The sequence below is a fragment of the Rhinatrema bivittatum genome, chromosome 1 (genome assembly GCF_901001135.1).
Source record: "Rhinatrema bivittatum chromosome 1, aRhiBiv1.1, whole genome shotgun sequence".
Lineage (NCBI taxonomy): Eukaryota > Metazoa > Chordata > Amphibia > Gymnophiona > Rhinatrematidae > Rhinatrema > Rhinatrema bivittatum.
Window position 1 is genome coordinate 461359362 of NC_042615.1, and position 14942 is coordinate 461374303.

The following is a 14942-nucleotide window of genomic DNA, read 5'->3' on the forward strand; positions in this document are numbered from 1 at the left end:
TACCGGGAGTAAAATCCCACCCTCTTTGCCCTGGTGGAACAAGTTCTACCACTCTGGCCATTAAGAGGGGAGGAGAGCTCCACTACTAGTACCCCATGATGCACTACTGGGCCCCAGAATGGGCTTGGGGACAATTTGGTGGGGCATCTAATAAGTTCAAATGATACCCTTGGCGAACGATGGATAGCACCCACTGGTTCAAGGTTACACTGGGCCACCGGTTTGCAAAGACCTGTAGCCTTCCCCCAACCAGCAGATCCACCACCCTGGGTACTGGTAACTGACTGGGCTATGTTCCCTACAATTCAGTCAAAACCCTATCCTTGGAATTGACTGAGGCTCTGGATGGGGCTTCAAGCTCTTTGTTGCCTGTAGCAGCCACAGGAGCCCTGATTAAACTGATGGGACAAAGGTGGCGGTGGATGGTACTTCCTCAGGTGGAAGAAGGACTTCCTCAGCCCAGATTTCAATGACCTCTTGGATGAGGAGGACAGGTCTGGAATGTTGGCAGAGAGCTGCTGAAAGCTTGCATGGTGGTTCCGGATTTGGCTACTGCTTTCTTGATCTTATCTCTGAAGACAATCTCTTCAGTGCTCAGCATGTCAGCGAGTCGTTCTTGCACCTCCAGACTGAGATTCAAGGTCCGCAGCCATGCAAGTCTGCTACCACCGATTCCCACTACAGAGACCCTCGATGCTATTTTGAAAACATCGTAGGTAGAGCAGCATTATACCATGTGTCCACATGGGGTCCTCTTCAGTCTCTTCTTTTCTGTGGAGCCCATCATCTTACTATCAGGTAAGAGCTGGGACCTCTGAGGGTATTTCAAGAGCAGAATTTAAGATGGATATTCTAGGTATGATAATTGACCTGTAGGGTGATATTATGGCGATGTAGAAGAGAGTGGAGGAGGTTGTACAAAAAAATGGAGGAGCAGGCCAAAACAAAGATAAAGATGCAAACAATATTCAAGGGATAGAGAAGACACAGAATTACATGCTTTATGAAATTGAAGATTTGGAGAATTATTCTAGTCGATATAATATCCGATATATCCGATATAATATCCGATTTTGGGGAGTGCTCGAATCAAGTCATTATCTGGAATGCTTTGAAATAATTAACAAATAAGTAAAGTGATTCTTGCAGCAGGAGATCTCCCAACCACAGGGATGGAGTTAATAATTGATCAACTCATAGGGCACTGGATGTTCTTGAAAAGAATCTCCTGAGAGATATAATAGCCTGCTTTCACGACTTCACAATTAAAGAGATGGTTAAGGCAACAGCCAGATCTCTGGGCTCTCTTAATTGGTAAAACCATATTATTGACTGTAATACAGTGACTTGCCTTGACAAAACTGAGGAGATCATGAGAGTGCTTAACAGAGAGAACATTAGATACCATTGGCTCTTTCCTTTCAGTGTGGCTTTTACCATCAGTGGGGCTACATCTAGAGTAAAATCAGTGGAGGAAGCAGTGACTGTGTAACAGGAAGCTGGCATTAAGGTGAAATAAGTGATATTCTCTCTCAGCCATTGCTGAGATTACATCCTTCCAAAACAGCAGCAAGTGACCACAGAGTGAAAGAATCGGTGCCAGAATTCAGAAGGGACTTTACAGCCCAAACATGATGCAACATGAGAAGTTTTCAATAGTTTTTGAGTTTCTGACTGGATAGGCTGAAATTTGCTGGGATACTTCGCAGGACTGTTTACTTACTGCTTTGGACTTTTCAAATTTGAGGGGAAAGATGTTAAAGGCAGCATTAGGAACCTGAATGTTCATTTGGGGGTGGGGATGGGGTTTACCTTTTTAGTACTTATACATCTGCTGGAGGCTGAATAAATGAAGGGGTGCTTGGGGGTGTCATTCCTTTTGGTCAGGCGAGTCTGCTACGGAAGTGGTGTCACAGGTTTGGTGTATTGGGGGGTGTGGAGTTGGGAGGATTGGACAGGAGGAGTAAATGTTTTGCTGATCTGATGGGAATGGTGATTCTTTGGTACAGGAGCAGGGAGGTATCACAGGGTTGAGAGGTAATGGGAGTCTAGCTTATGAGCAGTGGTTTATTGATTTAAAACTTCAAATAATGATGTCTATTAGAGTGGCATCACAAAATGTGAAAGGCCTTATTTATCCTATAAAGAGACAACTTTAATATAAGAACATAAGAAATTGCCATGCTGGGTCAAACCAAGGGTCCATCAAGCCCAGCTTCCTTGTTTCCACAAGAACCTGGCAAGTACCCAAACACCAAGAAGATCCCATGCTACTAATACCAGTAATAGCAGTGACCATTCCCTAAGTCAACTTGATTAATAGCCGTTAATGGACTTCTCCTCCAAGAACTTATCCAAAACTTGTTTAAACCCAGCTACACTAACTGCACTAACCACATCCTCTGGCAACAAATTCCAGAGCTTAATTGTGCACTGAGTACAAAAGAATTTTCTCCAATTAGTCTTAAATGTGCTACTCGTTAACTTCTTTAACTTCATGGAGTGCCCCCTAGTCCTTCTATTATCCGAAAGTGTAAATAACCGATTCACATCTACTCGTTCAAGACCTCTCATGATCTTAAAGACCTCTATCATATCCTCCCTCAGTCATCTCTTCTCCAGGCTGAACAGCCCTAACCTCTTCAGCCTTTCCTCATAAGGGAGCTGTTCCATTCCCTTTATCATTTTGGTTGCCCTTCTCTGTACCTTCTCCATCGCAACTACATCTTTTTTGAGATGCGGCGACCAGAATTGTACACGGTATTCAAGGTGCGGTCTCAAGGTGTGGCCAATCCAGGTTCTTATAGCCTGGATTGGCCACTGTTGGAAACAGGATGCTGGGCTTGATGGACCCTTGGTCTGACCCAGTATGGCATGTTCTTATGTCTCACCATGAAGCAATACAGAGGCATTATGACATTTTCCGTTTTATTATCCATTCCCTTCCTAATAATTCCTAACATTCTGTTTGCTTTTTTGACTGCTGCAGCACACTGAGCCGTTGATCTCAAAGTATTATCCACTATAATGCCTAGATCTTTTTCCTGGGTGGTAGCTTCTAATATGGAACCTAATGTTGTGTAACTACAGCAAGGGTATTTTGATCTCAAAAGGACTTGAATACAGATGTTAGTGCAATAAGGAGGGATGTAAATGGAAGATGCATTCTGATTAAGCTTAGTGCTATCTTTACAATGGCAATTATTTGTGCCCCAAATAGTAACTTTACTTGGTTAGCTGCAGCTGAATACCCAGACAAAATTAACTGGTTAACTTCATCATTCAGCTGCTCTAAGTAACTGCAGTTGCGCTTCAAATTTGATTTTACTAATAGAGGACAATTTGTAGTCGTAGTTTTTGGTTTAAACAAAATAAGGTGACTGGCCACTTACTGGAACTCACCTATATAAGGTACTGAATGTGTGGTGCACATTAAATTGACAAACATGTAAATAGTGATGCTGCCTGGAATAGCCATGTAAATAATTGGAGGAGGGGCATTATAAGACGAGAACCTAAATACTATTTATGGGGGACTTCAATAAATCCTCAGAAAACAGATGGCACATTGCCTATGGTAACTCCAGGAACCAAATTAGCTTACTTACCATGGTCGCAACAAATCCAGTGCTTCTGAGAATTTGTTGTTTAGAAATAAATTCAGTGCCATTGTACACTCCTCCAATGCACACTTGAGGTCCATCTTGGAAGCCCTAATAATGAGAAGGTACATGTTAATAATTTGTTAATAACTACCACAAATATCATGAAGTCAATATGCAAAAGACCTTACAACAATTTATCTAGTAAAACTTTATCAAATAAGATATCCGGGATATTCAGAAGGATAAACATTCCACTAAAAGAGCGATGATTAAAGTTAACCAGGTCATTTTAGCCAGATAGCTTTTAAGCTTATGCAGCTATATTCAAAATATAGCCAGATAAGCACCAACCAAATTAAAATTTTAAAACAAAAAATAAGCTAGGGCTGGCAGGCCCATACCCTTTGCTGCCAATCTGAGTGCTCAACCACGTCAGGCCTGCAGGCCCATGCTCCCATCCCTCAAGCCTCCCTGAAATATATCAAAATGGCCAGCCCCATCTCCCTCAGCACTTCAATTATTCATGTGTAGACAACTTAAAGGATTTATACGAAGAGGTTAGTCTCACTATAGTAAGGGGAACAGTTTGTTGAGGTTTATCTCCCCCATATGGGAGACTGACTTGGTTGAGTTCCCAGCGTCTAAAACTCAGTGCCACCATTTTAGAGTGAGATTTTGAGTTAGCCCTTTAAAAAGACAAAGAGATCCATATTCAGATGCAGTCTGGATAGCAAAGCTAGTTGGATAAACTTATCTGGATAACTATGGAGGTATATTCAACAGGGCAGCCCCACTACTGAATATAGCTGGCTAACTTTAGGACAGCTCTGTGACCTGACCAGACTTAGCTGGTGAAGTCATCTGACTAACTCTGAATACTGGAGTAAGCTGGTTAACTTAGCCAGCCAAATCAACTCCTCCCAGTCACACCCCCAGAATGCCCCTAACTTATCTGGCTAAGTTCTAGCTCCCCTAACTTATTAGCGAGTTAGAATTTAGCCGGATATATGCCCATTAACTCATTAACTTCTTAGTTAGCCGGCTAAATGCTTTTGAATATGGACCTCCAGGTGTCTCTCTGCTGCTCCCACTTTTGTTATGTTTTTGGAGAAAGGATCCTTGGGTTTCTAGGGATGAAGCCTGGAAATGGAATAGAGGAAAGAGTGCCTTTTTTTCCCTTTTGAAAGAAGTCATATTTGCCCTTCCTTCCTCCCTTTTTGCTTCCTGATTTCAAGAACTATATTTTTCCCATCTGTCTGAGGTCCCATGAATCCAGGAACTCAGAACAGTAACATCTGTAAGGAGTTTGCAGTCTCTCAACCAGAGAGGTCCACTGGACTGCTGGAAGTCCTACAGGAGAATGAATCTTCATTCATTGTTGGGGAAGGAGGAGAATTAAGGAGTGCAGAAGAATGCAGAAAAGACTTGTGGCACCCAGCTGGTGTTAATCACAACCATATCACCAGGTTATTGAAGAAAAGACTGTGAAGATATTCTCCAGGTACCAATAGGGAAATAAGGAGAATGTAGGAGTGAGACTACCTATTCAGAACTGGACTAAAAGTATGAGATATTGGACTTTACATCTAAATTAGGAGTCATCATCCTATCCATCAAATTCTGGGATGAAGCTTTAAAACTACCCCATTATTTGGAAAGGATCAGGAACCAGAGAATTGACATCAATATCATCACAAATTAATTGAAAGCTTAAAGTCACAGATTTATTAGAAGAACTATAGCTGTAAATGGACTTAAAAAAAAAACATAACTGGATAATTACATCAATTTTCTTTCTTTAGTCAGCAAAAGTTAAATTGGAAATCATCTATAGCTTCCAGTATTATTATTATTGCTGTGTACATGAGACTTTGATTTTGACTTAACTACTGAACAAGTCTCAGGGTTTAGGAGATATTCTATCACCACCACCACCACCCCACCCTCCAACAGGAAATCTTGGATTTTTAGAGAGGCTTAACATCAGGAGAGAAAAGTTCCACACTTATGCCCATATTTTGAGGTGTTGCCTTTGTGCTCCTGTGAAGGGATGCTAGCCCAGGGATTACACTCGCAATCACGAGTACCTTATTCCCCTCTAGACCCTCTCCCAATCCTTCTCTATACAACCCAATCCTCCTGACTACCTGTAAATGGCCGAGGCTACCGGGGCAACTGTACCGCTTCCGGCATCATCATGCATTGCCTTGACAGGCAGTGGCAAGAGCTAGAGAGTTGGGGGATTGTCTTGATGGAGGAGGGGCAGACATGACTGCAAGACTAATTGAATTACCAGGGTGGGAGTTGGGGCTCACCCACTTCTTCTGGCTTTTCATCCCCTACTATTTTGAAAGATTTTGAGAATGAGCCTGCCAGCCATTTTTTTTTTATTATTCACTCAGTGATGATTTTAAAAAGCTTTTACACACTTAAAATTGGATTTTACCCATGTAAATGCACTTTACCCATGTAAGTGGGCTTTTGAAAATTGCTACAATATATGCCATTGAATTCTCCATAGGATATTCATGTATAAGTGCATTATATGCATAAGTAGATTTTTATTTTAAAATTATTTTCATCACCCTCCACAGATCAGGGTTGGTTCCAAATGTACATTCAAAGTAATAAAATCACATCAAAATAAGTATACAATACAGTTAAATGACATTCAATAAAATGCTTCAAAAAATTACAGGATACTGACATCAACAAAAGATGCATACACTTCTTAACTAAAGGAAGTATATGCAATTCAAGAAATGAGTTTTTAGAGCCATCAAAATGTTTTGGTTCTTTTATGAAACATAATTCAATGAGTAGAGAATTCCAGAGTATGAGTCCTATCGAGAATGCTCTCTATTGTGTAACTGCACTAGACGAGCTGATAGGATTTAGTGTAGTGATTGCAAGGATGAACGTAAACTTCTGGAAGGTGCATAATTTTAAGGATGGAACTAACCCAGGGTGAACTAAGACTGTATTACAAAACTGCTTTGATTATTCATAATTTAATGAATACATTGCTGACTTGGAAGCCAGTGTAATTTATGGAGAATAGGTGTGATAATGTCATAGTGTGCCGTGCCTGTAAGTAGCCATGCTGCTGCATTTTGAACCAGTTGCTATGATTTTATTAGATATTGTGGGAGACCGATATAAAGTGAATTGCGATAATAAAGAGTAGGCTGAATAAGTGATTGGGGAACTGTTCAAAAGTCAGGTTCAAGTAAAGGTTTTAGGTAACAACGGAGTCTGAGCTTGATAAATGATTAGTGTACGACTGCGTTTATCTGACGGTCCATTGTGAGAAAGAATCAGGGATAACTCCGAGATTACAGATACCTTTTTTTTTTTTTATATGAAGGGTTTGTGAATCAAAAGTGAAGTCAGGCATTTTTAGAGATGATTTTCAACTGAACAATATGATCTCAGTTTTATTAATGTTTAATGATAACTTGTTATGGGAAAGCCAGCTTCTAATTGAGGAAAGATATAGTGTAACAAATTGGGAGGTGGCCAAACATGATGTTTTAAGAGGAAAGAATACCTGTATGTCTGCTACGATAGTATGCTACATTTACAAGTTTAACTCCTTTAAATATTACCTCATCGGTACTGATCCAGCTTTATTCTTTGAATCCAGCTGCTTAAGCTTAGTTATCTGGGAACACTTTCCCAGATAACTTTATACCTGTTCATCACCATTTTTAGTATTAACTGAATAAAATATTCGGCTAATTCCAATACATCAGAGTTAGCTGAGTAAGTTATTTGGCAAACTCAGCTCTACCCTGGAATGTCCAAAATGCTCCTAACTTATCCAGGAAAAATGTAACTGGATAAGTGCCAGTAATATCAAAACAATGGCATTTATCCAGATAACTCAAAAGTATCTGAATACATACCTGTGAATATCAGCCCCCATGAGAACAATCACATGCATAAAGAGGCATGATAAAGAGCTTGTTCCTCTGTACGTTCCTTCATGTGTGATTTCTTTCACTTATCTTGTCTTGGCCTTGATATTATTTTTCTCAGCAGCCCTAAGAGACTTATGTCGGTTAGTGATATTTTCTACTTATCTTCTCTGCATTTGCTTATCTTATTTCTCTATATCTGGAGAGGCTGTACCAGTGATTTGTAGGCACAGCTGATAGGGTGATCTCCCTAGAGGCCAAGCTCCATTTTTTGCTGGCAGACTGTATAGACTACACCCAGCTTTGGTGTCTTTATCTAGAGGGGAACATCTTGCTACCTTTTTTTTCAGAATCTTATCAGATAAGATATCCGGGATATTCAGAATCTATTTTTATTGGCCATTAGGAAGAAGTTAACTAATGACCGGATTTACTCTGTGTGACAAAGATTTAGCTACTCAGTTCCAATGTAGTATAGTGCTCAACCAACCGTACCTTGCCAATTACCCTCTATTTTCTAAACTTTTGGCTAGATAAATGTGATGGTGGTGGGGGTCTTTTAATTGTTGCTAAGGACTCAGTTATACTTTTACAATTACCTCTGGAGAATATTCCTCATTTTGAGATTTGTTTTTAAATTTCTCCTTTAGGCTGGGGTTTCAGTTTAGTCTATAGTCCCCTGGTTTTTCTAAGCATATATTATTTTTACAGTTATTATTGACATCCAAAACTGATTCTAAGAACTGTATAGTATTCAAAGACTTCAATGGGCATATTGATGTCACACCACTGTCATCTAATACTGAGGACTTTATGGATGCCCTTGGGTGTAAGTACTTTTCATGCCATGATTTTGCATGGAGTAACCAGTTCTCAATTCAATTTTTAGTTATTTTTTCTATTCCACTTTTTGATTACATTCAGGTGCTGAAGGTATTTCCCTATCCCCAGAGGGATAAACAATCTGAGATTATACCAGAGGGTATAGTGACTTGGCCAAGGTCACAAGGAGTGACAGTGGGACTTGAACCCTGGTTCATTGCCCACTGCTCTAACCACTAGGCTACTCCTCTCAACCATCTTTCCCAATTGTCTAACACATACCAGAAGCATACTGGTTCAATTGCATGACATTTGGCTGCCCAAACTGTCTGCAGTATCAGTGGATAAGTGTGAAGAAACAGTATCACTCTAACATAAAACTCTTGACTCTACTTTAGAGGCCCTTGCTCCTCTAAGGGTTATTAAGAATTAATGCAGCCATAATACTCCTTGGTACATTCTTCAGTCAGAGATACCAAGTGGAAGCTTAGGCATTCTGAGTGACGGTGGCACAAGACCAAGTTGCCTAGTGTTCTTGAAACTTATAGGACTCAATTGGCAGATTACCAATCGATCACTTACAAAGCAGCTTATTTTTCCTCTAGTATTCAGGCTGCTGCCTCTCATCCTTGTGAGTTGATTCATATTGTTAAAGCTGTAACTTCTCACTCAGATGAGAACAGCATTAATGTCTCTGATTTTTGCAAGAAATTCTCTTTTTTGATGAGAAAAAGTTACTCAGATTCTCTCTCAAATTACTCAGACTCCATCTATTCATCGATTGAAATTCCCATACAAATGAATCTCATTGGGAGATATTCAAACCTACATCAAAATCTGAAATCTTAGAGATCATTGAAAATACGAAGACTAATCTCTGACCTATGAACTTTTGTTTGAATGCTTTGATCAAAGCCTATGCTCAGATTTAAGTGGCTTTATTTCTAATATACAGGCCGATACAGTAAAGTCCGCGGGAGAGCAGGCGATTCTTTATTCAAATGAGGCCCGGCGGTAAAAACAGGCAAAAGGAGGTGCTAGGGATACTAGCGCGTCCCTAGCGCCTCCTTTTCGACCGGAGCGGCGGCTGTCAGCAGGTTTGACAGCCGAAGCTCAATTTTGCCAGCGTTGGTTCTCGAACCCACTGACAGTCTCGGAAACTGGAATCCGGCAAAATTGAGCGTCCAGTTTTCGACCTGACAGCCGCGGGCCGACTTCAAATTTTTTTTTTTTTTTTTTTACTTTTCAAAACTTTTGGGACCTCAGACTTAATATCGCCATGATATTAAGTCGGAGGGTGCACAGAAAAGCAGTTTTTACTGCTTTTCTGTGCACTTTCCCGGTGCCCAAAGAAATTAGTGCCTACCTTTGGGTAGGCGCTAATTTCTGAAAGCAAAATGTGCGGCTTGTTTTCTGAATCGCGCAGGAATACCTAATAGGGCCATCAACATGCATTTGCATGTTGCGGGCGCTATTAGGTTCAGGGGGTTGGATGCGCGTTTTCGGCCCCTAACTGAATAAGGGGTAACGCTAGCCAGTCGAAAATGCGCATCCAATGGCGGGTTAACAGTGCGCTCCATTGGAGCGCACTGTATTGTATCGGCCCGATAGAGCTGAATTTTCTAAGGTCGCAGAACTTAGAAAATCCAGCAGTAACGGAGGGCGGGGAGAGCGAAGCAGGGGACGGGCCTGTGAAAGCCGGCAGCCAGCGCACCACTGCGGTGTGCTGGCTGCCGGCTTTCGCACCGAATAACTACACCATAAAAGGTGTAGTTATTCGGCACGAAACTGGCGGCGATAAGGGTCCTTACCTTTCGCCACCAGCGATGTTTGCGCAGTGTTGGCCCCGGTGCCGCCCCAACTCCTCTTCTTCCGGGGCAGACTCTGCCCCCATTTAGTGATTGCACGCGAAAAGGGACTTTTTGCATGCGATCGCTTTTGAAAATGACCCACTTAGTCAGCATGTTCTTATCAGAAGGCCATGTACCTAGACTATTAAAAACTGCTTCCATTTGTCCATTATTGAAAAATCTTCCTTTAGATCCTAACATACAGGCCAACACAGTACAGTGCGCTCCAGTGGAGCGCACTGTTAACCCGCGTTTGGACGCGCATTTTCAACGTGCTAGCTTTACCCCTTATTCAGTAAGGGGTAATAGCGCGTCAAAAACGCGCATCCAACCCCCCGAAACTAATAGCGCCTGCAACATACAAATGCATGTTGATCGCCCTATTAGTCATTCCTGCGCGTTACAGAAAGCAAAATGTGCAGCAAAGCCGCACATTTTACTTTCAGAAATTAGCGCCTACCAAAGGTAGGCGTTAATTTCTGCCAGCACGGGGAAAGTGCACAGACAAGCAGTAAAACTGCTTGTCTGTGCACCCTCTGACTTAATATCATAGTGATATTAAGTCTGAGGTCCCAAAAGTTAAAACTAATTAAAAAAAAATAATTTTTAAATCGGCCCACGGCTGGTGGGTTGAAAACAGAGTGCTCAATTTTGCCAGTGTCAGGTTTCCGAACCCATGGCTGTCAGCGGCTTTGAGAACGGACATCGGCAAAATTGAGCGTCGGCTGTCAAACTCGCTGACAGACGCCGCTCCTGTCAAAAAAGAGGCGCTAGGGACACTAACATGTCCCTAGCGCCTCTTTTTCCATGGGCCCTAATTTGAATAATTTTTTTTTCTGAATCGTGCGCACAGGAGAGTGGCCTGTGCGTGCGCTGGGAGAGCGGGCACTTGCCCGCTCTCCTGCGATTTTTACTGAATCGGCCTGATAGTAACAAATATTGTAACATAGTATTGACAGCAGAAAAAGACCAAATGGTCCATCATCTGCCCAGCAAGTTTCTTATGGTAGTAACTGCCGCTCCATGCAGGTTACCCCCCATGTGTCTGTTAAGGGTAGTAACTTCTGCTCCATGCAGATTACCTCCATGCGGCTTTAAGTAATTATCAACCTATTTCATCCCTTCCTTTTTTAACCAAAGTCATCAAGAAAATGGTCTTGAAGCAGCTCAATAACTGACGAAAATTTCCTCAATGTCTTTTCAATTTGGTTTCAGAGTTTCTCATAATACCGTGACCCTTCATATCTCTAATTCTGAGGTACTGTATTTCAATATGTCTTTGTCTGTGGTACAAGCCTTATCTCGGTTCTTCTTGACATCTCCTCCGCATTTGATACTTCAGATCGCTCCATTCTGGTTGAGTGACATTCTTCAATGGCATTTCATCTGTTGCCTTCAGCTGGATGTCATCTTAGCTGCATGTTCACTATCAAAGCATATTTATGAGTTCTTTGAAATCTACTCCCCATATACTACAGACTGGAGTAACTTAGGGATCCATTCTTTCTGCACTTTTTAACACATATATTTTTCCTATCAGATTTTTCCAACTTGGGTGTCAGTTATAAAATTTACAGTGATGACATTCGGTTTTATTTTCCTGTTATATCTACAATTCAATCTCCTTTGATTAGAATCTGATCAATGGCTTGTTAGCCAGTAATAAAACTGGCTCTCAACTTGAAGGCAAATAGTTTTCTTAACTTGGTTTTCTAATACTGTGTTGTATTCTACACTTTCTTGAGAGCCTAAGCATCCCGATTTCCTTTCAGGCTTACAATCTGAGGGTTCTCATTGATTCTTCTCTGTCTTTACGACCTCACATTTAAAAGCTAGTGAAAAATTCCTTCTGAAAAGTCCACCTCCTGTAGAATCTGAAGCTTTTTCTTACCAAAGCTGATATGATCGGAGAATGGTGACTCAAACCTTAATTTCACATACTGATTACTATAATGCCTGTTTGGGCCGTCCATATTCCTCACTGAGTGTATTACAGTTGATCCAGAATGCCACTGCTCATTTGGTCACCAGGGCATCAATCAAACATTATGCCTGCTTGCAAGTTGCATTGGCTTCCCATTGAGTGGCAGTTCAAATTTAAAGTAATTACTTTTGATTTTCAAAGCCATAAATGGCTTGGCACCATGGTGTGTCAATGCTGTATTAAAAATGTATTGTCCTTGTCATGTGCTTTGCTCATCCTTTTGGAATTTGCCAGGTATTCCTTTAATCAAATAATTCCACCTTGCTGCGTCACATGAATGTTGGTTTGAAGTAGCCAGCCCTCTTTTTTGGAATTCTCTTCCTGAAGAGCTCAAGAATGAATCCTCATTAACCTGTTTCAGGAAGTAGTTAAAAGCCCATCTATTTACCCTAGCTTTTAATGATCAATAGCTTTGTTCAAACCTGTATAATTATCCTCTGCATTGGCTAACCTAATTTATGAAACTGACTGGTATAAATAAAGGGCCTTGTTGCCCACAATGAAGCAATCTGTGAATGGCAGTGCAATGGTATAGGGTTATATAAAATATCGATATCTTTAGTTAGTATACCAGTTTAGGTAGCAGAACCCTATCTAATAATATTGCTTGTGAAGTTTAGGTTGATTTGTTTTGCACAGCTTTCTTTGTTATGTGTTAATATTTGTTACTATTTTGTGTTGATTTTATGTATGATTTTTAATGTAAACCATCAAGATTTAATTATTGTGTGATATAAATTTTTAAATAAATAATAAAACACACTAGTAGTAAAATCTTGATTGCATGGCACCTTTTTACTTCAAGGGTCCATTACCTCACTGGTAAATAACTCAAATACAATGTTCATGACAGCAAGTTTAATATGGTAAAGGGGATGGAACAGCTCCCCTATGAGGAAAGACTAAAGAGGTTAGGACTTTTCAGCTTGGAGAAGAGACGGCTGAGGGGGGATATGATAGAGGTGTTTAAGATCATGAGAGGTCTAGAATGGATAAATGTGAATCTGTTATTTACTTTTTCAGATAATAGAAAGACTAGGGGGCACATGGCACATTTATAACTAATCGGAGAAAGTTCTTTTTCACTCAACGCACAATTTAACTCTGGAATTTGTTGCTAGGGGATGTGGTTAGAGCAGTTAGTGTAGCTTGGTTTAAAAAAGGATTGGATAATTTCTTGGAGGAGAAGTCTACTACCTGCTATTAATTAAAGTTGACTTAGAAAATAGCCACTGCTATTACTAGCAACATTAACATGGGATAGATTTAGTTTTTGGGTACTTGCCAGTTTCTTATGGCCTGGATTGGTCACTATAGGGGAGACAGGATGCTGGGCTTGATGGATCCTTGGTCTGACCTAGTATGGCATGTTCTTATGTGGTCTTAACATTTAAAATAGAGCTATACATCTTTTTTTAATTTGCAATTTCATTTTATAATAGTAATAGTAACCTCCGGGGTCAGGCAAATCATGATGCTAATAAACTGCTAAGTCAACAGCTCTCTGCTTTGCCTTATGCGCTATATTTCTTCCACTTGATTGTTGCCTGACAATAATTATCCTGTTCATAATTAGTTAATTCAAAAATGGAAAGACCATCCATATCAGAGTAACTAAAGAACTAGCAAGACATCTGGCAGCAAGTCATCAAAGTGTCCATTGTTTTGAAATTAGGACATCAGTAGGATGAGTACAAAGTTTAGATGTGTGAGGCAACAACCCAGAGTACCCAAGGCAGAGTCACTATCACATGAACCTCATTTATATTATTCTGTCACATGGATTATTTACAAGGAATACTATGCAGACAGGCAATTGCCCAGCTTAATGCATCAACATATCATCTTTTTAGTGAGAGATGAAATGAAAACATGGTGGAAAAAAGTTGGGTTTAAGTCTCTGATCGCAAGTGACAATTAAGGACCCATCATCTTCCTTCCTAAGAAATTATGACTTCTCAAATACTGCTTGCAACGAGTATGCCACATCTTTTTTAGATAAAATTAATAGGTTGAAAACCCATCTCCCTGTCTGTTCTCGCACAAAAGCTTCTGAAGATTCACATGCACTGGTTAAATGGACGATGTATGTTCTTAGGTTAGGGCTGTTTAGTTTGGAGAAGAGATGACTGAGGGGGGATATGACAGAAGTCTACAAAATCATGAAAGGACTTGAACAAGTTAATGTAAATCTGTTATTTACTCTCTCAGATACTAGAAGGACCAGGGGACACTCTATGAAGTTAACAAGTAGCTCATTTAAAACAAATCAAAGAAAATTCTTTTTCACTCAGCGCATAGTTAAACTCTGGAATTCATTGCCAGGAGATGTAGTTTCAGCAGATAGTGTTTAAAAAAGGTTTGGATAAGTTCCTAGAGGTTAAATCCATAAAACTGCTATTATGGTAATTAATAAATAGTAGCTTGTGATCTATCTCATGTTTAGGTACTTGCCAGTACTTATGACTTTGACTGGCCACTGTTGGAAACAAGATACTGGGCTTGATGGACCCTTGGTCTGACCCAGTATGTCATTTCTTATGTTCTTATGTACCTATGTAATCCATCAAGATTTGTTGTTAATAGTTATGAGCGTAAGTTATGTAAACCTTTGTGATCATTACATGGAATGATGGTATATAAAATATCTAACTAAATAAATAAAATGAAATGACTGAGCCACACAGTGTTGTTCACTTCTCAGAGGAAGCCTCATTTGAAAGCTGAAATATTAGTTCTGATCTACAGCTATGAGGAACAG

General features: G+C 40.3%; 1 protein-coding gene across 4 annotated transcripts in view; it reads right to left on the reverse strand.

Moving 5' to 3' along the window:
• Positions 1 to 14942, reverse strand: part of TTC39B (tetratricopeptide repeat domain 39B) — a 284247-nt gene that overhangs the window by 142680 nt on the left and 126625 nt on the right. For all 4 annotated transcript variants that reach the window (XM_029605819.1, XM_029605828.1, XM_029605809.1 and 1 more), the window contains one exon: positions 3609 to 3713. In XM_029605819.1, the coding sequence (XP_029461679.1) occupies positions 3609 to 3713 (105 nt within the window). The remainder of the gene's footprint in view (positions 1 to 3608; positions 3714 to 14942) is intronic.